The 25,363-nt window shown below is 39.3% G+C and overlaps 1 protein-coding gene across 7 annotated transcripts in view; it reads right to left on the bottom strand.

The window, feature by feature from the left end:
- The window catches only part of ZNF608 (zinc finger protein 608), a 103,428-nt gene that overhangs the window by 16,880 nt on the left and 61,185 nt on the right, over positions 1-25,363 (bottom strand). For all 7 annotated transcript variants that reach the window (XM_090132617.1, XM_090132620.1, XM_090132618.1 and 4 more), the window contains 4 exons: positions 6,643-6,730; positions 3,699-6,147; positions 1,489-1,906; positions 736-908 (listed from right to left, as the gene is read on the bottom strand). In XM_090132617.1, the coding sequence (XP_089988743.1) occupies positions 736-908; positions 1,489-1,906; positions 3,699-6,147; positions 6,643-6,730 (3,128 nt within the window). The remainder of the gene's footprint in view (positions 1-735; positions 909-1,488; positions 1,907-3,698; positions 6,148-6,642; positions 6,731-25,363) is intronic.

Raw genomic sequence — 25,363 nt, 5'->3', positions numbered from 1 at the left:
ATATAAAGCTGGTGTATTTGCCCAACAGAAGAATTCAACAAAGGAGAGATGCTGGCATAATACACTGCAGCATGAAGTCACCATGCTGACTTCCATTTTACGTACCCTTAAGCTTGGCTGACTTGCCAATGCCTGAACAACCTATTTAAGCTGGTGAAAAACTGATGTAGAGACTTCTCAGCCCTTTTTAAACGCTCTGGGATCAAACCTGCCTGAATAGCTAGAAAGACCTTTTGAAAATAGAATGAAAGCCAGTGACTTGCTCACAATTAAAACCAGCACCAACTTGTCTGAAAGTCTCCGTGTTTTGCCAACATCAGAAATCTTCATAAATGAGGACTAGTAATCTGCTGTTTGGAAAATGTGGCTTCATGGCAAATACAAGCAGGGTATAGTACCAAATCCCATGCCCAACTTCCCATTTTGTTTTCTGTTTCCAAACAGAAGCATCCTACATAACTGCAATAAATTGTGCACCAGGAAGTATCCCTGAATCTAGGCTCCATATGAGTCCATTCATTTAAGTTAGGAAAACTCTGAGCACAAGAACCCTGTTATATGTGTCACTTCTAATTTATGCCACAGAAAAATTGTGACTTGAAACTGATTTTAAGCAGTACTACAAAGAAGCATTATGTATTCAATGCTTGATTCCAGATCGTATGCTTCTTAAAATGATGCTCTTTACACATCTCCAAATGTACCACTCCTGAGTAACAACAGAGGAGGCCTTACAACAGGAGACTTGCTGCGATACTGGCTGGCATGCTGCTGGAGCAAATCCAGTGCTTTGGACTCAGTGGTTGATTTCGCATTGATGCTTGGGCTGGTATTGACTTTCTCCGCCTCTTCTCTCCCTGACATCTTCCCATAAACTGGGTAATGAAATCCTGGAGAGAGATATGCCCCTGCAGGTAAACAAGAAATACAACATCAGGTTACTGTTTTCACATTTTGGTTGCATTGATGTAGCAGAAGGGAATGCCAGGAGAGAGGGTAACATCAAGATCAGATCATGTGGCTACTAGACAGCAGCTCTGCTCTTCTTTTTTTTTTTTTAAATATCTACATTTATGCTGATGGCTAATTATGGAATGGAGATTATAAAGAGGGTTGAGCTGATAGCCATTTCATACATTTATGGGTCCTCTTTAAGTGAAAGAAGTAGTAACTATAATGGTTTTGACAGTAAGTGCTTAGAATATTTTTATAGGCAATAAGCTATCCATCAGTCTAACAGCAACAGCAGACAGTCAAGGGTTGAGGAAACTCTGGCTGGAAACTGTGACAGTTCAAAAAAGGAACATTTTGTGTCAAATCAGTTTAATCTATAGAACTTTCCCAAGTAGAAGCACTAACAATACAAATGTCACCCACAAAGCTTCTGATTTACTCTAGCTACTATTAGAAATAATAAAATTCAAGCTTTACTACACTTTGAATGTGCAAATCTTAACGAGTGCATGAGGCAAATTTCAGAATACATACCAGGATAGCTGTGCATTAGGACAGGAGAGACTGCTCGATAGGCTGGATGGTTGGGATCATACATCTGTGGATAAGGATAAGCATGCAAGTACTGGATATATGACTGATGCTGACTCATTGGTGAGGAAACTGCTACTCTAGCACCTCGAGAGTCCTTCCAGTTTACAGGAGTCTTTCGATCATCGTTTTTTATCTTGCTCTCATCCACTGACTGAGAATCAGAACGCTTGACCTCTTTAGGCTCCTCTTTAATGCTTGCTAATGAGACAGGAAGGTTAGGCAGGGAACTTTCCTTGTTAGGTGTTTTTCTAGGGCTGTCTTCTTTTAACTTTTTATCCCGATCAAGTTCTTCTGATTTTTGCTGATCAAGGTATTTAGGCTGATAGACATAATGATGCCATGTTCGTGTATCTGGATCCTAATATAGAGGAGAAGAAAATTTTGTTCTAAACTTGTATATTGAAATAAAATCAATATTGATATTCCTCACATTTCACTTAATGCACTTTTAACAGCTAGTTTAATAACATATCCATATTACATAGAGATTTGCTTGCTACAGAGTGCCTTGAGCTTAGAGACAAACCAATATTCCCATGAAAGACTAAGAGACTATTATCAAAATTTAATAAAACTGCTTCATCTTATATCCTTCTTCATGCCTTTAACTATTTTAATCATGAAATACATATGCATTGTACCAAAGTTCTGAGACCACGCTATTCATAAAACATTTTAATTAAAGCCCACAGAGATATTTTCCCAGTGGAGAGCAAAAAATATCTGTGAACCACAAAATTAAAGCTGCCTAACGATATGTCAGAGCATTTAAGTTACCTGGAACAATGAATGCAAAAAACAGATCTAGCTGAAAAGATGATTATGCTGTCTGATATTACAAACATTCATAAATCAGTGGAGGTCAGACATTTCAGCAGGCTTCTCCAGGTTGGCAGTCTTGTTTTAAGTTTGTAAAATTACACATGGATAAACATTCACAGTGTCAACACCACAAGGTTTGGGTACATGTACAGGGCATCACAAATGCATTTCTTGCTGAATATATTACATAAAACAGTTTGTAGACACTATAGAATTAAAAAGATGACTTATTTACCAGACTACATTAAATCAGCACTGAACAATAATAGCAAGACCTTTTTTTTTTTTTTTTTTTTTTTTTTTAATGCAAAATATGGAACAGCTAAGTGCAAACACTGCTCTAACAGATACATACTTGTGGCACATGCAATGAAAACATAAGCACAGAATTAGACGCTCAGACTGTCTGGTTCAAAAATTCATTTGAATCAGCAGAAATCTTCTTCTTCTCAGGCCTGTGCCATCCCAGTTCCTTTAGAGCTCTCCAACTCCCATTCACCTGACCCCACTGCATCTTGAAAGACAGACTGCTAGGGTGAAGTCTGGGATGTATCATACCCCAGAACATGAAAGTGTTAAGCGCTGAGGCTTCAGTTCAGAACACAGAGTCAGTAACATTGCCTGGAATGAAGGAAATTTGACATCTAGGAAGGTCACCATGAGCCACTGGATGAAATTCTGGTTCCACTGAAGTTAACAGCAAAACTATCACTGACTTCAATGGAGAAAGGATTTCATCCATTGTGTGGGTCCGTAGGGGTTTGAGGTTGGTTAAGGAGAGAAGGGGAACTAAACTGTTTCAAAAAGGTCATCTTGGGTTAAGATAACTAGCTGAGCTTCAAGCCAACTCTTCAAAGAACCAGCTCACCCATCTTTTGTAAATGCCAACTATCATTTAACAAAAAAAAAAAGAAAAAAAAAAAGGAAACACTTCAAACCATGTTTCAAATCTACTTCAAGTCCTCTCACAATGGAAGCTGCTTATGTTGCTTGAAATGTCTCATTTCTGAACTAAGCAAATTGCTTAGCTTTTACATCTAAAAGAGTAATCTAATTATTTTTATTCATGCATGTAATTTAAAATAGTCTGTTCAAGTCTTAAGTCTGGATCCTGTCACCACCTTGCTAGATATTTTTTTCTCTTTTCAAGCAGCTCAACTGAAAGGTCTATTGGTCTATTCACAGACCACAGTACTATCCAGCATGAAAAAAGGATGGTGGAGCTTGCTTGACTGCAAGAGTAGAAGAACATGGCAAAATCAGGGATAAAATCCCACACATTGTAAGGACAAACCAAGACATTCTTGTTCCATTTCCTGTGACCTCACCTGTTTAAATCTTGTGGTTGGATCTACCCCCGTTTGCTTCATGGAGTCCATGACAGATTTCATCTCCACAGCCTCCTTTATGAGCTGATGGTTTTCCATTTGTTTGGCTTTGAAACTGTCAGACTGAAGCTGCTGCTGGTGATTGGAAAGGATCTGTGATTTGCTCGTCTCCTCACCTTTGTTAGGGACCAAAGACCCTATTTTAGTGTTACTTTTGCTTGACTCCGGAGTTGAAGGAGCCTTTGAAATAGTTGCAGATGGGATATTTTTCTGCTTATCATCCTTTCCAATTTCCTTCAAGGGAGGTTCATTCTTCCTTTCACAGTCCCTCCCAGTCTGTACCAACTTCTGTTCTGCTAGCCGCTGGTCCTCATAATATTTTTCATACTGCTGTCTGTAAGCAGGGTTAGAGGCCATTAAGGACTTTTGGTCCATATAGAGCCCATAGGCATACTGTCCATAATAAAGTGACTGAGCAAGTGCAGGGTGTCTTTGTGTTATTACTGACTGATGTTGTGGCTGCAAATTAGAGGAACCACTTTCATTTTTCTTGGCTTCTGACGGTTCCCCCTTCTCTTTCTTTTCAGCCTCTTCATCTGCCTCTTTTTTGATCTTCAGTCCCTGTGGGGTGCTGCAGTTTCCAGCTGCTGGGGCACTGACCTGTCCAGACTGCATGTAACTTGGAGAATAATAAGGATCGTAGCCATGGTAATAGGGAGAATGGGACTCTTTCGCTTGTGCCGATTGTGATGCGGTTGAAGAATGTACTTTTACAACACTGTCCTTATTAGAAATAATATCCGAAGGAGAGCTGGCCTTTGACCTCACACCCTCTGACCGGCTGTCAGAGCCACCATCATCAGCTGCATCAGAAATATCAGAGTAAGCAGGGCTGTTGGTTTTAGCAGCAGCGCTATCCGCACCATTTTGTGTCAACACATGCAGAGGCGCCATTGAAGATTGTCCATTCACCAAAGTGCTGCATTCCATCCTGGAGGCACTCCCTATAGAAGGGCTGGGCGCATTGTCTGTGAATGTGTAAACCTTATCAGCTTCAGCCTTAATACTTGCCATCCTGCTCTCTTGAGACTCAGAAAGTCCATTAGCTAACACTTCATTCTTGTTGAGATGGTCCTTTAAAAAATGTCCAGATAAATCTTTCCCAGAGCCTTTTGAATCCTCTAGCTTTCCCAGCTTAGAATCCATCTTAGGGCTTCCACTCTCTTTGCTTTCTTTGTCCTTTAGCTTACGCTTCTCCCTTTTCTTTTTGTCTTTGAGTGATGTGAGAGCTGGGTTTACAGTGCTTGGCTCTCCCATAATTGTGGGCTTTGGTTGAATAGGTTTTAGCGGAGGGCTCTTTGGTGTAGCCTGAACAACGGTAGTTGTTAGAGAGGGCAGTCCTGGTATTGTCCCTGTAGTGCTGGCTGTAAAGGCTGTAGAAGGTATAGCTATTAACTGAGGAGGAGCCGGTGCTGGCGTTGGGGCAATGGGCCGGGCTGTTTTCAGTTTGGAAATGTTTTTATCCACTTTGCAATTATTACCTTTCTTGCCTTTATCACTCAAACTCTTCTTCTCTATTAACCCTTCAGCCTCCAGTTTTGGCATTTCAGTTTGCAAATTGCCATCTGTTACAGAGCAATTATCCAGTGTAGCTGACATATTAGAAATTACTGGAAGGCTGTTCAGTTCACTGTTCAGACCCTTCTTTTTGCCCGAATTCTTGCCAGTTTTGGAACTGATAACTGAACTGGTGCCATTGCTGGTCGGTTCCCTTTTTCCCTTGGGGGTTCCTGGGGTAGTAGCAGAGGAAGGAGATGTTGGTGCTTTTAGTGGATCAAAGCCTGGCAAATTTGTGCTTGGTTCACTGCATTCAAGTGCCACATTACTCAATGGTTCCTCACAGTCTGAAATTTTGTCCTCACTGTCAGGCTCAAACTCCAGTTTGTTTTCTGGGTCTAAATGTGCATGAGCCTGATGGTATCGTAGTCCATTAATGTGCTTGTACTTTTTGTTGCAGTTGGGGTGAGGACAGTCTATCAGCACTGGAGAAGAGCAGCCTTGGTCCAAAAAAGTAGTCTCTGGTTTCCCCTGTGGGGTGGTTGGAGTGCTTCTGGAGTTAGTACGAACACGTTTTCCACACTTACTGTCCTCTGAACTGGAGTTTAAGTCTAGCTCCATAGGAGGCTTAGTTTTTCTCTTGTTTGTAGATGAGGGGCTGGCTTTGACTTCATCCACAGAGCAATTTGGGGGTGTCCTGCGCCCACTTGAGTTAAGGCTGCCCCTTCTTCCCTTTCCATTAGCGCCACCTCGATTCTTACTCTGAAGTCCTCTAGACTCAGTGAAACTTGTATCATTTCCAGGTATAGCCACAGTTGCAGCGGACCTTGCCCGCTTCCCCCTGCCCCTTCCTCCTCGCATTTCCAGGTCACTTGTTGGAGATTCACAAAACCTAAATATAAACAAGAGCAGATGTCATCAGAAGGAGCTGTGAACTGAAGAGATATGTCAAAATAACACTGCTTCCCATAATAGAATTTTCATGTGCATTAAAGGACATGTTCCTTCCAAATAAGAGTGCTGGAGTCTCAAAAAGAACGAGATTAAAAAAAAAAGACAATAATGGTAAAAAATGAGACTACCTAATTACAGTGGAGAGAAAATTCTTCCAAACCTACAGAAATATATATATATTTTTAATCAATCTCCCTTTGCTTGAATCCCATGCATCTCCCACTTCCTCTCAAAAACACAAAACAAAAGCAAATAAAACATAGCACCTGCAGGCCCCCAATTTTCAGTGGAGAAGACGGAATTACTCATTTCATGGCTGCATGTTCTCAATTATATCCATTTGCTTTTTATTATCTCTGTACAGTCTCTTGACGGAGACTGGGAGTGACAACTCACTCAGCAGAGAAAAAACACACTTAGAACAATTGCCTACCTGGGAGGGGCCCAGTCATGCTTTGTGCAGTCCAGCAGTGTTCCCACGTAAGTCTTGTTCCTCCACGTAACGTTTACCACCAGGACACCTGCCAGTGGGATAAAAACAAAGTATTATCACAGCCAACATCACAACAACTGGAGTAGGATTTTTTTGTTTTGTTTTGTTTTTCTTCTGATATTTTTCCTTCTCCACAAAGTCAGAGTTTTTTTCTTGTTTGCTTTCAAACACTGTGGTCTAAACGCTTCCTCTTTCCTAGTTTCAGTGACCTCAAGGTGAAACCCACAGGAAAGAGAGCAAACAAAAAAGAACAAGAGCCTGCGTGCAAATATTTGTGTGTACGTGTATGTTATGAGAGTGAGCATGCCTGACATTATGTGTAATCAAGACAGAGCTGACAGAAGGAAATGATTTTTGCCATGTCCTGCTGTAAAACGGCAACACTCACCTCTTAATTTTGCTATTATTGCACATAATTGCTTTTGCTTGGCAGCCAGCCAGCATAAACTGAGCACCAGTCACAGTGTTTAAATCAGTAGGTGACCAAGGAGAATCTGCTATGCTTTGAACAATATGATAATGACGCTTCTATTTATTTGAAACTGCATACATCCAAATACACAAACACGCACACATACACATGTAAGTTCTCTTTAACAGACAGAAGCACCTATTATTTGCCTTGCCTTTTCATCTGTGAAAAGCAAGGGACTAAACTTGAAATCACAAGCATTTAGTGAGACTGAGAGAAAAAGCAATGAAGATATGTAGAAAGAGGTCTCTTTTAAATACACATATACTGTAATTTAATTGCTTCTCTGTTTAAAATTGCTTTTAAATGCAAATACATCTGCCCACCTGAAGGTAATTGAATCTTGGATAATTTTCAAATTATCCCTCTAAAATGCCTGTGTGGTAATGCTATCTTAAATGACCAAAAGATAAACGGGGGGGATGGGAAAGTCATTTAAATGTTTTCAGCCTCCCCTCTAACAGATAACACAGATAACTTATCTTGTTTATGGACTAGCTGACATAATGACCCCTTTAATTCACAACACACATAAGCACGAGTCACCTCTTCTCATCAGAACATACAATGAAAGCATGTGTATTTTACTTAGCAAAGAAAGGCATGGAGCAAAACATTTCTGACCTGTAAGAGGCATTAAGACACTAATTTGCAGCCGCAAGCCTCGTGACTTGTTTTCCCTTTACACTTCCCCTCTTCTAACTCTAGTTTTACACAACGGATATAATAATGGCATTGTGCCAAACGTTTCTAGCCTGTCTGCTTGCTTTGTCTTAGCAGCGTGATTTCCAATTTTGCACACAAACTGTCCCTCTGTGCTGAACCAAGGTAAAGTAAACATGCAGCTAGCAGCTTATTTCCTCAGGGGCTTTTTAACATCAAGGAAGCGTTTGAAGTGTTGTTACTTGAGATACAAAGGAAGAAGGGATTTCCTTGAAAATTCTCTGCAGCAGATTTAGAAATCATTCCTCATGTGGTTTTCAGCCAGCCATACAACAGGATGGCAGCAGGATTTCGCATGCAAGTGCTCTTTAGGCCTGGATCACCATCCAGTCACCTGGAAGGCCTGGAAGGACTGTGGCCATACTGCTCTCTCTGCTCATGGCTCCCATGGCTTGGGCAGGACTGCAGGAGGGAAGTGCCCCTGGCCTGTGTTGCTGCCTGCTGTGGCATCTTAGTGATCTCTCTGGTGTGTTGGAGACACTTTGAGAGAGATGCCTGCAGCCACATGACTATGGTGCAGCCATTCCACACCATTCTGTCCCATTCCTGCGGCTTCCAAGAGGGAATAGCAGTCAATGCTGCTTGAGTGCTAAGATAGATCACTTGGGTCTGTCATCATTCTGTAGGGCTGGCACTACTCTGTGCCTTGAAACCTCTGTGTATCAACATACCTTAGAGCCTCAAAGTGGAAATCAGGCTTTGCTATTGGAGTAGTCCCATGCTCAGCCTCCATAAGCCATCCACGTACCTGGAAAGGCTGTTTCACTGGCAGTCCTAGTGCTTTCCTTCCACACTAAGTAAATCTCCATCTTCCTCAATATTTGTATTCTTGTCTCTCTCTTAATGTGTGCTATATTTTTACATTAATTTATTAACAGAGCTGAGTTAACTTTTAGTAGAAACTACAGTCTGTTATCTGTTAGTAGAAAAGAAACCAAAGAAGCAGATGTGGAGTAGGCATAATAATTAAACCCTGAAATCAATAAACATTTCAGTAATTCTTAAAAGACATTCAAATGACCTCCAAGTGTAAGAAAGTCAATACCTCACAAGCAAACATAAGTAAGTTCCTCTCTCGCCGTCAGTTACACTTACCATCTCATTAAGTTTGTTAGACTTAGTGAATGTCCCAGTACCTAAGTGGGAGGGAAGATTAATCCCCATGCTGTGTTAGAGCAACTGTGTTAAGGATTCAATTTCCTTTACCTAATGAACAGCACATTACACAACCATAGGTAAAGCTCTGCAGAACAGGTAGTGAAAGTAGTTCATTTAATCTTCTAAAGTTTTCAAAGAAATGAGTCAAAAGAATAGAAGTAACATGAGAGGTAGGACTGACCCTGAAAACAACATGCAACTGACAGGTCTGTTAGACCAAAGTACTGAGAAATGAAAAAGGATATGAGACAGGTAAATAGTGTACTCTGTATGTTAAATGCATTACTGAAGATAAAGGATTATTACTGCTAAATCCAATCAGCGTGTACTATTACAAGCTTCTCTGATCCAGAATTCTTGTCCCCATACAGAGCTCAAGCACAAAAAAAGAACTTCAGCCAGCACTTCCTTCTGTGTCTCAGAAGCAGTACAGAAATTGAAGTCATTTTCAGTTTAACTTCAATAAATGCATTTCATGGAATCATCAAGGTCAGAAAGGACTTCAAAGATCACCTAGTCCAATCATCCATCTACCACCAAGATTACCCCTCTGTGCCTTAATACAATATCTAAGCATATCTTGAACACCTCCAGAGACAGTGACTTCCTGGTCTGCCTGTTCCAATGCCTTACCACTCTTCCTGAGAAGTTTTTCCTAATATCCAATCCGAATCTCCCCTGGTGCAACTTGAAGCCATTCCCTCTGGTACCTCCCTTCAGGTAGTTGTAGAGAGCGATAAGGTCTTCCTTGAGCCTCCTCTTCTCCAGAATAAACAATTCCAGCCCCTCAGCCACTCTGCATAGGACCTGTGCTCCAGATCCCTCTCAGCTCCATTGCCTTTTTCTAGACACACTGCAGGTCCTGTCTTCCTTGTAGCAAAAGGCCCAAAATTGAACACAGCATTCTTGAGTATACAGGGATAATCATCTACTCCTGATGGCAACTCTATTTGTGATACAAGACAGGATGCCATTGGCCTTCTTGGCCACCTGGGCACACTGCTGGGCCATGTTCAGCCAAGCATCAATTGGACCCCCAGAATAAACAATTCCAGTTCCCTCAGCCACCCCAACATAGGACTTGTGCTCCAGATCCTTCACAGTTCCATTGCCTATTAGTCTGCAACAATCTTTTAACAATCATTTTCTTAGCATTGTCTGAACAAGTGTGAAAATGTGAGGGCAGTCTGAAAATCCCAGGAGTTTCATACTATCTGAATATAGAAATGTATTTTCACTTTTAAAACAATACCCAGGAGGCTATAAACAATCTAAAATAACCACTACTGTATAATTGAAGAAGAAATCAGATGTTTGTAATGCAGTATATCTAAGGGTACCTGGACTCTCAAATTCTAATTCAGGAAACTTGGACAAAATATCTAGTCATTTTTGTGAGGTAGAGTCCTACAATACTGATAAATATCTATAAATAACATACAAATGCTTCTTCTACCAAGCTAAGGTTGTCAAGTCAGTTTTAACAATTATCAGAGCACAGTTCACATGATTTAGATTTAATAAAGCAAAGCTTATCCCAAAAGAAGAAAATGTATTTCATTATCTAATTCATTATTGTTATTCCATATGCAAACTACACAACTACTCACAATATTTCTGAAATTCAATACAATGCAATACACTTTGCAGTTTTCAGTGTCAAATATGCTAAAATAAAGCAGCTACAAATAAGAAATAATCTTTCCAAAATCTCAAAAATTTTAACCAATTCTCCCCTATTATTATTAAAGTTTAGGCATAATAATTGGTCAACAACTAATGCTCAGGGACTGCCAAAAGCAATCTCACAGAGGAAAATGGGGTCACATTTCTTAGAATCCTTACAGTTCAATTCCCCTAAGCTTGTCCATCTCTTTCCTGCCAAAATCCTTTATTAGCCAAGTTAGAATAATATTCAGAACTCTTAACATAAGGTGAAAGTACATACAGATTGTCACTTGATGTCCACTACTGCTAATGGGAAGTTCTCACTTCACATCAGGAGCAAAAAGAGATTATGAATATTGGTATTTTTATACATGTTGGATATACTGAGATTTTTCAGTTCATTCATCATCTTAACAATCAGAACATGGTAGCTAGACTGGGCAAAAAAAAACCCCAACACTACTTAGGTAGAACTAATATGCCTAGAAGAGTACAAAACCACCTTATGCAAGCAGTCCTGATAGATAATAACATAATATACTGTATAAAACAACAGTGACAATTTCCACTTGCATTTTATTACGGAACAAAAGGTCAAATATTACAAAAGTGACTAGTAATAAAATCACTTCCAGAAAGGAAACATTTCTTATGAGTCCTGTGGATGGGATATATCTGCTGCTTTCTTTCCCTACTCTTAAATTCTTTTAGTATAGCAAAGAACATCACTAACATGTCATTGGATATTTACCATTAATAATGTCATAAAAATTTGAAAACAAAGATATCCACATTATTTCCTCTTGATTTGAAAACAGCTATATTCTTTCACAGTGAGCATAAGAAAATGCAGAGGTGCTATTTTGAAGTAAATAATTGCTATCATAAGGCATATTTAGCACCAAGAGAGGAGAGTGAGCATGTTAACTGCCTTTATATGGCACTTTTATCTCCCATGTCACGCTCATAAGGATATCCTTAAGTCTCACAAGCATACACTCCTGTAGATATCCTTTCATCTAAAGAAAAAAAAAGACTTGGGGACCTAGTCTAAGATAAATATTTACTTAGTTAGTTAGTTATTGCTTTCATGGCTTCATTTAATGCAATAAACATCAGCTAAGGATTTTTAAGCTTTGTATTCAAAACTTTGAAAATGAGATCATGCTCTAAGGAATCAAATTCTCACATTAGTATCTTGAATGTAGATCACAACTGTTTTAAATACAAGCTTTAGAAAACAAACACATTCAAAGTCCAATTTAGGTAGATATTTCTCAGTTAAGCAGACTGGAAAGCCTGCCTTCCTATTTTTCCGCATAGGCTGCTTTTCTGTTCAGAACACAACAATTGAGACTAAATTCTATTTTAGTTCATGCTGACTGCATTGCCAGACAACTCAAAAGACTAGTTATCTGAAAGAGACAGTGCGTGTGTTTTCCTTTCTTAAAAAGGATTTGTTCCCTCGATTCTTTGCAGAGAATCTGGCCAAAAGCATCATCAAAATTCTGGTGAAAGCTAATCTACACAAACACTTTCCAAACACTTCTGTAAGTGATTTGATGAAGATTATCTACGCCGTTTTCCAAATCTAGGAATCACTTGTTTTCCTTTCGGTTACCAACAACTACTGTTTAAACATAAGTGAAGATTAGGTCAAAATTCCCATTTGGCTAACAATTCTACCTCCTTTATATACAACACTGTTATTTTATACAATTTTTGCTGATGTCAAGGGAAGATCTGCCGAAGTACACTTTGTTTGGTAATTACTTTTGTGAGATTACTTTTCTTAAAGTTCATTATGGCACTCTTGCAGCAATAGTCCTGTCACATAGCACGTTTCCAAGGTTGAGATGCAGTTCTTAATACTGAGAAGGCACGACATTATCAGCTGACGTAACATTATAGTTAAACCAGTTCCTCACATCTTTCTGATCACTGAACCCACAAATCTAACGGCAAACCATATTTCATTTGGCTTTTGTCCCAGCTTTCTTATGTACAAATAATACAGACATGCTGGGGATAGCCAAACCAGAGTACACCCATCATCAGCAAGTATACCTCTAAGGATTAAAAGCATTCTATTCTGCAACTGGCACAACACATTTTTTAATCCATGACTTCACTGTTCAGACAGTAACTGTTATTTCAAGTGAGAAAGAGCAGAAGGATGAAAATCTATAACCTTAGGATTACGTCAAGCTTTTTTTATTGCAATTTGTTTAGCAAGAGCAGCCTTACTCATTTGCTTCTAAGTATCCAACACATCATCATAAATTTCATATCCACATATACACCTGCAATTCACTCAGGCATGAAGAACAGAGAACAATGTTTACATTAGGCTTCCAGTGCAAATGGCTTATTTTTTCCTGATTGCTTCTATCAAGAAAGTAACCTAAAATTAACAGTAAACATTCTGCGTATCAAATCAAGTCTCCTATGTTGAATACTGATCTTGTAGACATATAATTTATTTACTTCTTTAATCACACGCTGTCGAGCATGGAAGAAGAACTTAACTGCATCTACAGCAGGTGCACATGTAACAGACATCAACATCAGCAAGTCTGAGAATGTAATGACTGTCAGGTGGCCTGGAAATCCAAGACCTTGCATTTGCTGTATTGCTGGGCTGGATGTTTGAAAAGTCACTTTAACCACATCCTGTAATTAAACCATCTGGAGCACAGATCTGCAATTAGTCATCCTGGACGCTGGACTTTATCTGAACAAATACTGTATAACAATAAAGCTGAGAAGATACGACAGCATTAAGGAAAAGATGCATAATGAATTACCGCTGGCACAGTCATAAACCTTTGAGACACTTAACTGTGGTGTTAATTTAGTACTTTATGAAAGCATAGTAAGCTTAAAGGTTAAAAGGTCCGGAAGGCTAAAACCTGCTCTTTAGGATCAATTTGCCCTGCTGGAGACTAACAAAAGTCAGTGCTTCTCCAGCCACATAAATTACAGCAGCCTCTTCAGCAGCATAAAAAAATCTGTTCACATCCATTAGACTTCCAGTAAGGTCTGAGTAATGTCAACCAAAGCTGGACACATACCTTATTCAGTGGCATGCCCTTTCCTTTCCTTTTCATCATGAAGTCATCAGTACAATTTATTTAAAGCTGCAATCACACCACATTAGCTCAAAAAAGGTGCATTATGGCTTTAATGAGATACAAGCAAAACATACATTCCCTGGACTCACATGACATACTGTCAATCGCATTCAGAAACAAGCAGCAATTACAGAGCGACGAATATCTCCTGAAGCCATGGAGCTGGAGCAGTGAGACGAGTACCTCTGCATGCCACCTAATAACATTTTATTAATGTAAAGATTTATGCCAGAGCACGTAGAAGAATAAGCATTGAAATAAATGAAGAAAGCCTGTTCCCCCACGAGTCCAAGTGCTCAAACACAAAAGAACATACAGCCACTTCCATCACTGTCACATCCTCTGCAGCCTTTATTCTGAAATCTGATGAGCTGTATTGATTTGGGAAAATCATTTTGCTTCTTGGAAAACTAGACTCTAGCTTATTCAGTGTCATCTATTTCTTTCTTGTGAAGACAGCTGGTCAATATTTAGTTGACTGGTCAGCTAAAAGAAGCTCTGGCTTCTTTTGTTTTTAGTGCCTCGTTGGCAGTATTATTCTCTTCAAGCTTTAGTATAAAATAAAATAGCACATTAGACTTCTTGCTGAGGGTGATCTGAAATGATATTGCCTCTGGACAAAACGATGACCGGAATGGTCAGATATGGAGGTTCTGGAAGACTGGTAGCTTCTAATCAGTAAGATCCCTTATCAGTTATAACAATTATTATGGCATTACATTATTTTCAGTTTATGTTTCTTCCAAAGATAGTCTGCCAAACAAGGTAGATGACAAACAAGACCTAAATGCAAAAGGACAGCTAAAAGGAAAACAAATGCTCCCAATCAAATACAAGGCTAAATCTTACACTTATTAAAAGAACAGTAAGAGACTCAAAGAAAAGTGCGTAATATTCCCAGAAACTAGATCATATTGGGTCAGATAGCTTGTAGGTTTACCTAACAGTTCTACTAAAAAAACAAGCTACTTCGAGTGGTGACTTTGAAAACTATGAAGCCACAGCAATTAGCAGAACTTTCTCCTCTAAGACTTGTATCAAAGTGATTAGATTTTTGCAGGATTAAGAAAAACTTGTGGATAAATTGCTGTCACACCTCTTCAGTGTCAGATTACATATGTATAATGTTTACAGGAAAAAGCACAAGTAATGTTACTATAAACTAACCAGAGGTTTCTCATCTCCAGATGATAACTAAAGATGTGTTTTTATACCTTTTCTTTGGCCAGAGGAATTGAACCACTTCACTGTTGCATGGATGCTTCAAAATAAAATTGCAGTCTTACTCTACTTCAGCTGATGTTAAAAATCTACACTGAAAATTGTTTGACATCTGTGTGTTCTAAGGAAAACCACATCTTTTTCCTCATTTACTCCCGTAATCATAACTGTGATTCACATACCCTGACTAAAACATGTCACAGTCAAATTTAGAAGTAGGAAATGCTGTTCTGTAATTCCCTGAATTTCCCATTCCCTTCTCAAGGAGAGTTATTTCTGCTTCTGTATTGCTGTGCTGTAGAACACACAGACAGACTTCTGCCTTCCAATATAGGAAAAGAAATAAAAATAAAATACCATGCACAATTCACTGCCTTTGCTCGTATTGCAAGGACTAGATGTCATATGGGATAAGCAACAGAACACAGGGCTTTTGAACTCATCTGTCCCACTCGCTTCCTGCAGCTGATGTTAATTACAGGATCTCTTCATCTAGTTATTTCTCTCCTAAACTCTTTCACTCTTAAAAGCAAGTAAATTGCAAAGCAAAACTAGACTGGAGCAGAGGGCAAAACACTGTTGTTTAATAGGAGAACTAAGACCACAAAGGGAAAACAAAACCATTTTTTCTCACTCTGACAAGTATTCAGAAGTTCCTTTAATGATTATCTGCCTCCTTCCTATCGTTCATTTCTGACACCAGACCGCTATCTGCTGTTTTAATCAGCAGACTGTTGAGAAGCAGCTGCAGAAGTAAGGAAGCTGGTATACATTAATGTGGGTGTGCATGTGTGTGCATCTTTTAAAACCAAACCAAACCAAATAAAAACCTAAACGTGTTTTTTCTTCGTAAGTGGAGTACCGAGACATCTCAATGAAGTTTGTCCCCCAGCTCTTAATTGAAGAACAAGACTGCAAGAACAATTCACTCAGTAGTAAAAACCAAACAAATCACTGATGACAAAAGGCACCCATAAACCTCCAAGCATCTTGGTGATTAGTCCCACAGTGCTGTGCATCATGATAAAGACCTGCCAGGTGCAAACAGTGGTACAATTATTTATCAAACAGTAGAGCAGCTAATGAAACATTAAGAAGCGGGAAAGGGAAGAGAGAGAATTTGTGGGAAAGAAGCAGCATGGATAAAGAAACAATTCCAAGCCCAAACCGTGAAAATGCTTCCAAATCTGTAGACTGCAGATACCAGAATTGCAGCAGAGCCAGGCAGACAATTCTGCTCAACCTCAAAGAGCTGCGGCTGATCCATATACCTCACTGGGATTGAGAAGCAGAGCCTCTTATAAATTATGATGCTTCATTTAAAGTCAAAGCATTTATTTGCTTTTGTGACAGCTTTGGATCCTTTTCATCTCCAGCTACCAGGCTCTAGAGAGAACACATTCCTGTAGCTCTGCAGGCAGCCAGCTGTGGCCTCAGTAAATTATAAAACCTCCTAACAAGCCATTCTTTACAAAGGCCAACTGGAGTTCCTAGACATGATAACTTCTCTATTATTCCACTCGCTGGAATTTAAAATAGCAATTTTAAACTGCTGGCTGAAAATACTGAAATCTACTAAGCTGCACTTTATGTACTCATGTATGGTAATGTGTATGTCTGCCTGTGTTATGTTTCACTTACTGCACAAAAACGTCACTGTCCTCCTTTCCCATACCTTAGGAGGTGGGTAAACACATGACACAAACACATCCAAGACAAAGGGGAGGAAAGAACGTTTAAGATTTCCCTCAAGTTCTCCTAAGCGCTAACATGGGAAAAGTACCTCCTCTTTTGTTCATTTAGCAGGGTTTGCAAGGACGTGCTTTATGTTTGTGGAGGCAAACCCTATTAAGACTCTGACACTCTACCATGACATTTCACAGTAAAATACATACATCTGAAATCAGTGTATAGTCAAGCATCCTGCAAATGTAAATAAGACTTCTATCTTTTCTTTTCCCATCCATGTGCCTAAAAGGAATCAATTAACTGAGTTACAGTGGGGCCCACCATTCCACTTTTCTGTCTAGGAAAAGCAGACAAAAACCCTTAGAGGTCTGACACTCATCTTGATATGCACTTCTTACACAATTTGCTATAGATAGCAGATGAAAAACAAAACCATACTTGAAACTCCATCTTTTAGATTTCAAAACAACATAACAACAATTATACATTTTCAAGCTTCAAAAAGAATCTAAAAAAATTAAGGTGGCTAACTGCTACAATTTTTACAGCTTTTATCTCACAGACTGTGGGTTATTTTTCCTCAAAAACATCAGGCAATGATGCCTTTCCTATTACAGAATTATTTTACAAGGGAAACAGAAGTCCAGAACAGTTGCAAGTTTTTCAGTAACACACTTAAGACACCAGTCCTTTTCTGTAAACAAGCCTAATTAACTATGACTAATGGTGTTCTCCTTGAGCAGAAGAAACTTAAAAGGACTTTTGTTAGCATCTAGTGAAGCGAAGTAGTGATTTTGCTGGGATGGAACAAAAGTTAGCTTCTTATCAACTGACTGTCTTCAATAAGTGTCACAGCTCTGCAGAGCAGCTAACTGTGATTTTGTTTTCCCTGCTTCAAATTACCTCCTGAGTGGGTAAACTAGTAAACTGCCTAGTTAAACAGTTAGCCTCTCCCAGCTACTCATCAATACTGATGCAATGCCAAGGGGAGTAACCAGCTAACAGATTTTCGATTAGTGATCAGTACACTTTCTGCTAAGCTTCTCTTTTGCCACAGCTTGGATAATTTTCCTTCTGGTGTCCTTTGTGCAGCAATTTCCTGTTTCTCCACTCACTAATAAGAGCTAGGTAGGTTTTCCCTTACCTGCTGTAAAGCCTATAGCTTCATTTGACTTTGTTATGCACTAGAGCTGATCCACCTTTGATCTTTCTCACATTTAGAAACAAAACTACTCAGACATTGAGGACAAACCAACGTTGTATAAAATGTAGGTAAAATTTTAAGTGTTCTAGGAACTTTAATAATATCTATTAAGATCGCTATGTTTCTTCTAGCAGTGAAACATCCCCCAAATGATCATCATAGGCAACGCCTTCCTTCATTCAAGTACAACTAACATGATGACAAAAACACATATTTCAATATTATTAGAATATTTTTCTATGTCAGTAAAAGCAAAAAAAGAGGCTGTAAGGTCAGACATGACTTAATTCCTCCTACTAGACAAGTGGTACCAAGACAAAGCTCACTTGCTCTGGCATCTACACACGAATTTCTGTATGAATTACGGACAGCATTCTGGCCTCATCTGAAACATCAGTCCCTTAGGTTGATAAACTGTGACCCCCAGATGGCACATCCAGCCCCTCACGAGGGGCAGGACCATTACTGTTTTGTGCTAAGGACTGCAGCATGAGAGCCAATCCATCAAGCTCCCTGGTGATTTTTACAGCCTCCTCGCAATTGGCCCAAGTCAAACTCCACAGTTCTTTTTGTTCACATTTTGGTGTTTTGTTTTTTTTCCCCCTCTCTGATAAAGTTAGGGCAAGTCCAAGAGTTCAATAAGGAAGAAAGGCTACTGTGAGCAGCTCAGTTTATTGACTCTGAGCTGTGCAACAATGGGTCAGAAGCCTTTTCCCTCAAAGTATCACATTCCTAATTGCTAATTCTCGTCAGGAACATAGATCAGCCCTTAGACACAGTCTTGTATGAAAGGAAGGTATAACTACCATTCAAACAGATGATCTCATCATCCTTACACACTAAAAATGATCTCCCAAAATCATTTTACGAAGAGTTGTAGTTTGACTATAGCCTTCCAAACTAGTGAAGCTATCACACTAACATTGGTATGTTCCATAATGTTACAAGGGTATTGGAAAACTAGTGACTAAAACAGATCTGATTTAAAATATCCTCTGTGGAACCACGATATGCTAGCAGTGGACAAGCAGGATGCTTTTCCTTACCCATTCTGTAGAGTTTCGAGATCAGTAACATGCTCAAAATGGAAAAACACTTTCAGAATTGACTCCCTGTCATTATTTCTCCCCAGCATTTTCCTGAGGTCTAAAGATCATTTAAATTGAACTTCTGCATATCTGACAGGGAACAATCCTGACTTGCCTTTGAAAACATCCAGCCTTAATTACTACAATTATTTTTAAACAACTGCATATCACTTCTGTTGCATGCATAAACCTTACTGACACCAACACACCACTTATGCTGTCATTATGTACTGTTACCAAATGTGCAGAATCCCCATCTTTGGGAACGTTGCTGGATTTTACAGCCAGCTGACTTCTCTGTCTTTTTAAATATTTATCAAAGTTAAAATTGGAATGAAAAAAAAGGAAAGGGAGGATAAAACAGTTTTTAAAGAATTGTTTTGATAGAAGTGATACTGCAGTGACTCTGAAATCAGTTTCCCTGGGTACTGAATAAGTAGAAGGAAGAGAGCAACTCTTCTTTTAAATTGACCTGGTTAGCTTTATGTGACTCTGTCATAAAAAATTCAGCCCTTTAAAAAGGCTAATCTCATTTTTAATTACAGCACAGCATTTAACAGTCATACGTGAATATTTGTTTACTTCTTTAAACGTGATTATCACTATTAAGATAGAGAGAGGCACTCCAAGTTATACTTTCATCTACATGTTTTCTCAGGCAATGACTTCACAATTGGATGGGAGCTGGAAAGATATTCAGTGAGCTTTCTGTAAAGGTGCTGGTTGAAAGAACAGCAGCTTCTTCTGCTAAATCCCCTGATACAGCAGGTTGTTCTTTCAGCTGTCATTCAGTCCAGCATGGCTTTTCATACAAAACCTGAGGAGATCAAGTGCAGACTAAAGGCTTGTTTCAAGTGAAGGATTCCCCTCACTCCCTGGATTTCAGCTGAAAGCATATATACACCCTGAAGAATGAGAACTGCTAATAATTTGTACTCCATCAAATAGAGTGTTTTCAGATTCTCATGAAGATTAAGTTTCACAGTTGTCTGGGTGGATACCTGAGTACATAGAGCAGTAAGAAAAGCACACAGAAACACCAGCAGTGCTAAGATACCACAATAAAAAATAAAATATACCCAGCCTTTTAATTTATTTACATAAATACTATAGATTAGTCACAGTTTTAATAAATCAACTTTTTACCTATATGAATATTCTCTTATTTCCTTGCTTATAAATAATAACAATGCATGGAGCATCACATTTCTGGTCCGTATAGGGACATAAGACATTGCTGACAAAAACAAGCACAGAAGTGTGAAATGATAAAATACTCCAGCACCTTGAACTGTACTTGCAGTGTGGGTAAAAAAAGGGATTCATGCTGACACTGCTGTCAATTAGCTATCACTCATAAGGACTGCTCTGAACAGCTCCCCTTTTTTAAAAAAAAAGAGAAATAGATGTAATGCTATTATTGTCAGCTCACAAAGCTGAGAAGCAATGCTGCTATATTTAACCTAAATTGTTTTTCATGGGAGCTCTGTAGGATGAATGATATCTGATTTAGAAAAATGACAGTGATTTTGTCGAGCTTTCCAAAATCAACACTCATTTTATCCATTTTAGTAGAATAAAACAAGAGGCTGCTGAAGCACATTTGTCTCTCTGATGATATATATTCACCAAGAACAGCCTATAAGCCACCTACTCACAGCAGCTTCAGACGGTTAGCCTCACCCACAGTTCCTTACAATTTAATGAACAATCATTGTCAACAAATCTCTTACCAGTAGCCTGACAGTATTTATTCTCCAGGCTCAAAAGAGAAATTTGTCATTGCTTAAATACATTTTACAGATGTAACAGATAAAGGCAATAAAGAAAACAGAGCTTTTATAAAACAAAACTGACAGAGCATAAAGCTGTTCCTCCAAAATGTGCATTTGTGTGCGCAGGCGTGCTGGGCTTCTGTGTGTTGTAGAGAAACAGACAATGAAAGTAGGAAGCATGGGATGACAGCCTTCTCTGCGTCAGGAAACGTAAACTTTATTCACAAAGTAAAAGCCATGGTTTACAATCTGCACATGTGATCATGAGAAATTGATTCCAAGGAGATTTGGGAGTATTTAACTTATTGCTTGGGACATAAATCCCAGCTTGTACCCTCACTGTTGCAAAAACAGAGAAAACAATGGGTGACATTCTGTGATTCTGAGGCTCTGTGTAGACGTTTTCATTTTTCAGACATTCACAGCTCACTAAGCTTTCATTTCAAATAAGGACCCGTCTATATTTAAATACTGAAATAGAGCTGTGTATGTTTTCACAGAATCACAGAATTGCCAGGGTTGGAACGGTCCTCAAGGATCATGAATCTCCAACCCCCCTGCCACATGCAGGGCCACCAACCTTCCCACCTAATGCTAAACCAGGCTGCCCAGGCCCCATCCAATCTGGCCTTGAACACCTCCAGGGATGGGGCATCCACAACCTCTCTGGGCAGCCTGTTCCAGTACCTCACCACTCCCTCTGTAAAGAATTTCCCCCTGATGTCCAACCTAAATCTCCCTTCCCTCAACTTAAAGCCATTTCCCCTTGTCCTGCAGTTATCAACCCTTTCAAAGAGTTGATTCCCCTCCTGTTTGTAGGCTCCCTTTAGGCACTGAAAGGCTGCAATGAGGTCACCCCACAGCCTTCTTTTCTCCACGCTGAACAAGCCCAGCTCCTTCAGCCTGTCCTCACAGGGGAGGTGCTCCAGTCCCCTGATCATCTTTGTGGCCCTTCTCTACAACTCTTACTGAATGGTACAGCTAAAATGAAATAAATTCTTGAATATATTTGTTGCTATGTAGCATACTAAGCTAACATTCCTCTTTATACAAGCAGGAAAGCACTGCTGAAGTACTTCCATAAATATGGCAGCAGCCTTCATGCAGAGGCAGTGCTGAGAACTTTTTGGAAATGAACAAAAACATTTCTTGGCTTTGGCACATCTGTTTCTCACAGTGGCTCTCTTAACATTTTGTACCTCTTTCTTGGTACTTCATTAGTTATCACAAAACCAATCAGCTAGAAAAACTGTTGTTGTTAAATTAAGAAACCCTAAACCATGGAATCTTGAACCATGGTTTGCCAAGTTAACATGACAGCATTACAAATATCTGCAAGTGTAGCCTTTTCTAATGGAAAACAAATCTATTTTTAAGCACAGATGAGCTTCCCCTATGTCAATAAACACAAATTGACTCTCTTTAAAACACAGAGGAAACCAGCTAATTTCTTTCTCAATAAAATTTATGAAGCAATAAAAACTTTGTTGTACAAGCTGTGAGATTTGCTTCACTTCCTCATCACATGAATTAATGAGGAAAATTCTGCTCTTCCCTTAGACTCTTCACTTCGCAGACTCGCACCAGGAAGGGCACCTTACAGAGGACCTGGGGAATAATTCTGATTTCTAACTTTCACCTTCAAATTCTTTTTAGTATTTGGAACTGAACAACTTAATTTCCAGTCTCTTCAATGACAATACTGATGAATTTCATTGCCACTGTGCTGCGAATTATGCTTAGTAACACAGTCTAACTGACAGAAAAATAAATGCCATGTCTGAGCTAGGGTAACCGTCACCAGAACAAACAAGCATAATCCTTAATCCCACCTATTTACAATACTGAAAATGTCAGCTAATTTAAATTCCTGCAACCCCTGAGCAAGATCAAAAGGCAGAAAAATTGTACCACTTAAAAATATGTGCTTGCAAAGCAAAAGGCTGATATTTTATGCCTAATATTTAGTCAGATTAAGTATGACTCTTCAGTACACGTTTCATTGCCACTTGTGTTCCCTCTGACCACATGAAGAAAGCAGCTTTTGACAGAACACAAAAGCAAGGCTTCTGGGAATGTTTTGTTCTCTCTTTTCAAATCCTCTGATGCATTAATTTCCTGACCTCCCTCCTAATGCAAAACTACAGCTCACTCCTTAGGTGATCATCTTTGTCAGAACAACTTCCACTCAGACAGCCACTAATCCACCAGAGCTAATGGTTTCTGTCAGGAAGGAAGCAGGTACAATGATGCTATCGTTATACTGCATGGAAAAACCTACATCCCTCAGGTGGGCTTCTCACCTCACCAAGTAGCAGCACAATGTATCAAACATATAGAATCTGGTTCTGTTCGTCCCTGCATGTAAATGCAGTTCCATTTCACCAACGTACAAAGTTAAACCACTGGAAATTCTGAGAGTTCACCAGGGTGAATATTTACCTTCCCATAAGCTGGGAGACAACTGTACAGAAGGAGTTCTCTCTTACTCCTCATCCTCTGCACTTGCTTGTATGGCTACTACAGCCTTTAAACCCTTCTGTTTGCCTTATAAACTCTCTGTGTTTCAGAACACCAAATCACCTGCAGATGACCACCTGAAACCAGGAAAAAATTAGCAAAAACAATACTGTCTTCCCCATGTGTCTCCCACAATACTTTCTGCGCAACATTCGTCCAGAGGTTAAGGAAGCTTAGCAGGAAGGATGGAGTAGAAACACACACAATTAGGACAATTAATGAGGAGCAGAGGACAACACCAGTGACAGGAAGACAGCCACTGGGGAAAGGCCAAGCCTCCATATGCCTCCACCCCTTCGCTCCTGTTAATGTACCACCTCTCTGAACCGCAGACAAGCAAATGCAGAAACAACAGATGTCACAATAAGGAGTTAATAACACTTCAGGAAGGTGTGATAGGAATGACAGTTGGCTGCCTTTATCATCACTTCAGCAGAAGCCTCTCTTCTCACCTAGGAGGCAGCGAGGCATGGCATCATTTGCTCACAGTTTCACAGTGCTCAAAGGTTCCACTAACGATCCTTTGGGTATTTCGTTAACCTAGTTACTTCGGTTATGGAAACAAGGTTTCTTCCTTGTGGTCCCCCTTCTGACAGTTGGATAAGAGTACTAAGGATTACAATAAATCTATTTATGGTTACTGCTAAGGGTACACAAGTACACAGAGGTCCTTCTGCCTCTCCTGGGAACTTAAGTTTTGTCCATGGCTAAAGGGGGGTTTTCTCCTGGAAGACATTTCCCGTTCAGTCTGAAAAGCCAGAATTTTGAATAAGAAATGTTACAATGACCTATGGAGATGCCACAGATGAGAGACACTTGCTTTTGTAACAAAACAAAACAACAGTGGAGATGGAGGACTTCAGATTTAATAAGAGGAAGTGATATATTCTTCTCACCACCTAAAAAGGGCATGACACTACTCAACAAATAGCACAATCTAGATTTTTAATGAACATCCATGAAAAACATTTGTAGAGAATATACTGAATGTCTTTTTCCCTTCACCATATGGCAGACAGCCCAGATACAGTTAGCATCTTACAAGGCACTTCCTTTTTCTTTGCAGCATCAAATGTACCATACACACAAGCAGAAACAGCCTCTTTTAGTAGGAAGCCCTTTGGGAATGGCAGATAAAAGGCTGCTTGGTGAACTGAATCAGATTCCAAGGGCTTAAGCATACCGAAGAACTGCTTCAAGGAAACCCAAAAGCTCAGCTTTTTGCGGTCTCTTCTCAGCTGACTGGATTGGTAGGCTGGTAGAAAACTGCCACTTTTATCTTTTCATTTCTGAGGACAAGGGTCAGAAAATCGAAAGGACATTGAAAAAAGCTTTTGAGCAGTGGCTCTCTGTTGACAGGTAGACCATTCTAACTAACCTTCAGTTCTGCAAACTCATATCACATTATGCTTCTCTAATTTGAAAATGTCATTCCCCTCCCCCCTCCCCTTTTTTTTTTTTTTATAAAACTACTTGGTGACTGAACCACTGAACTTACAAAGACTATTAATACAGACTTTTTTTTCAGTCTAATAAGGCATATTGGAATCACACATTGAAGCAATTTCAAAGAATAAAACACTGAACAACTGTTTCCTTAGAGAAACTTCTGTTCTGAAAACGTTGTATTTTCTTTAACCATGCACAGACTAGCACAAAATTGTACTGAAAATCATAATAATTAAGTGAATGATAAACAGAAGGGAACATTGTTTGGTAAAGCTTGCTATTACATTGCCACAGAAATACATTAAATACATTTATGGGGAAAACACCACAGAATCAGGAAAAATGTAAATGCTGATAGGTTCTAGTAAATAATGTAAAGAATGAGGAAAGTGGGAAGGTTAAAAGTGAACCTTTATACCGTTGGCTGTCAACTCTTTTGCAGACACTGTAAATAAAACATACTGAGCCATATTTTCAGAATCAGAAAATAATTTTATCTCATCTCCAAGTAAAACTTGAAGAGGTGCAACCAGTATCCCTTAAAGGAAAAAGAAAATGCT

Source organism: Phasianus colchicus, chromosome Z (assembly GCF_987193195.1).
Source record: "Phasianus colchicus chromosome Z, bPhaCol1.hap1.1, whole genome shotgun sequence".
NCBI lineage: Eukaryota > Metazoa > Chordata > Aves > Galliformes > Phasianidae > Phasianus > Phasianus colchicus.
This window is presented reverse-complemented; position numbering and strand designations above follow the sequence as displayed.